Here is a 1876-nt window from a genome sequence, read left to right as displayed (position 1 = left end):
AAAAAAAAAAAAAAAAAAAAAAAAAAAAAAAAAAAAAAAAAAAAAAAAGAAAGAAAAGAAAAGAAGATACCCAACTGCAGTGAGGAGAATGGCTTGAGAGGGACCAAAGAGGGTGTAGAAAGTCCTTGGGAAGCCCCTAGAATCATCTAGCAGGTGGTGATAGGAGCAGCAGTAGTAGAGACAGAAAGAGAATTGGGTGGGTTTGAGAGAGATTGAGGGCTTGAAATGAGCCAGGCCTTGGTGATGGACTCACGGAAAGAGAGGAAATGCCCGGTGCAGGTGGGGCTCCTCGGTTCCTGCCCTGCTGCTCATCAGAACAGGGACTCTGGGGTAAGGGAACCATACTGAGTTTGCGATACATTGGGGACATCCTAAAGGAAGTCTCTTGACAGGCATTTGGACATGGAGATGCAAGTTTGAGGGGTAACTGACCACACAGGCCAGCAGAAGCTATGAGTTAGATGAGACGGTCTGGAGAGAGAAGGGAGGAGAGCCAAGGGCCCGGGTTGCGGTTGTAGAATGCCCCACTGATGAAGTCCTCATCCTCTGCCCCCGCTACTTGCCCTGTTGCCTGTGACTGTGGCTGACTTCCCTCCCTCCTCCCAAAGGGTGCAGCAGGTTTGTGATGGTCTCAGCCGCTCTACCCCCTCACCCTGGAGGAGTCTGTGTCGTTTCTCAGATGCCCCGTGTAGGTTCCCACCTCAGCATCCATCCCTCTGCCTGGAATACTCTTCTCTCCCCTCATGCTGTTGGTTTAGCAAACTTCTGCTTATCTTCAACACCCACTCAGCAGTTCTCCCCAAACCCATTTCACTGTCTCCGGGTCTGAGGCAGGGCCTGTCTCCAGGCAACCTTCCTAAGCCCACACCCTGCTGGCTGCCTAGGTCAGAGCAGGCTCTTTCCTGCCAGAGACTGAATCAGACTGCTCTTCTCTTCCCTTCAGTTCATTCCCAGCACCGACCCTTTCCAGAGGGCCCTGAGAGAAGAAGAGAAACGCCGGAAGAAAGAGGAGAAGCGGAAAGAGATCCGAAAAGGCCCAAGGATCTCCAGATCCCAGTCTGAGTTATAGCTCTGGAGCAGCTCAGGGCTCAAGGGGCCGGGAGGAGGCAGTCGGGAGGAAGAGGAGGTGGAAGTGTGGTGGTGGTGAGCACCAGCCAGGCCCTTCCAGAAGGGGAGGCCACATTTGCCTGGCCCCCTGGAGCTGAATCTGAACTCCGGCTGAAGGAACTGAGCCTCAGATGGCTGGATTTTCTCAGGGGCCTCCTGCTGAAGGGGCCTTCAGAGGACTTTATGCTGCAAATATGACCCTGTGCAGACTGCTAGGGGAGGCAGGGAGATGCCTGCCTGGACTTCGTCACGGCTGAAAACCACTGGCCAGCTGGCTGCCGCCCTTGGTGGGGAAGCAGCAGAACCAGGTTCTGAGCCACAGGTGAGGGTGCCACCCTGCTGTTGGCCCCACTGTGTCACTAAGCTGCCTAGCACAGGTCCCAGCCCCTCTATAGAGACACAATAAAAGCCAGCAGACCTTTTGGACTGACCAAGGCTGGTGGAGGGGCTGTGATAGGACCAGGGCCTCTCAGGGAAGTAGAAACAGTTTGGAGGATGCTCCTGCCCCATCAGGAGGGGCCCCAGGCCCTGGCGGGGCAGAGAAGCAGGGGCTTGGCTTGGGCCTCCTATTCCAGCCCCAGCACTGTCCTTGACGAAGGATCAGTGTTAGGAAGGGACCTGGGAAACATTTAGCTCAAGAAGACCTTGGAGGGCCGGGCGCGGTGGCTCACGCCTGTAATCCCAGCACTTTGGGAGGCTGAGGCGGGTGGATCACGAGGTCAAGAGATCGAGACCATCCTGGTCAACATGGTGAAACCCCGTCTCTACT

At 55.2% G+C, this 1876-nt stretch overlaps 1 protein-coding gene across 1 annotated transcript in view; it reads left to right on the top strand.

Annotated features, from left to right (window-relative positions):
• CCDC134 (coiled-coil domain containing 134) overlaps positions 1-1538 on the top strand; it is a 25048-nt gene extending 23510 nt beyond the window's left edge. Inside the window, exon 7 of the mRNA XM_017510323.2 lies at positions 944-1538. Within this exon, the coding sequence (XP_017365812.1) occupies positions 944-1069 (126 nt within the window). The 3' untranslated portion in view covers positions 1070-1538. The remainder of the gene's footprint in view (positions 1-943) is intronic.
• Positions 1539-1876: the final 338 nt, after the last annotated feature.

The sequence above is a fragment of the Cebus imitator genome, unplaced genomic scaffold (assembly GCF_001604975.1).
Source record: "Cebus imitator isolate Cc_AM_T3 unplaced genomic scaffold, Cebus_imitator-1.0 Scaffold435, whole genome shotgun sequence".
NCBI lineage: Eukaryota > Metazoa > Chordata > Mammalia > Primates > Cebidae > Cebus > Cebus imitator.
Note: the sequence above shows the minus strand (reverse complement) of the source record. Positions and strands in the feature narration are given on the sequence as shown.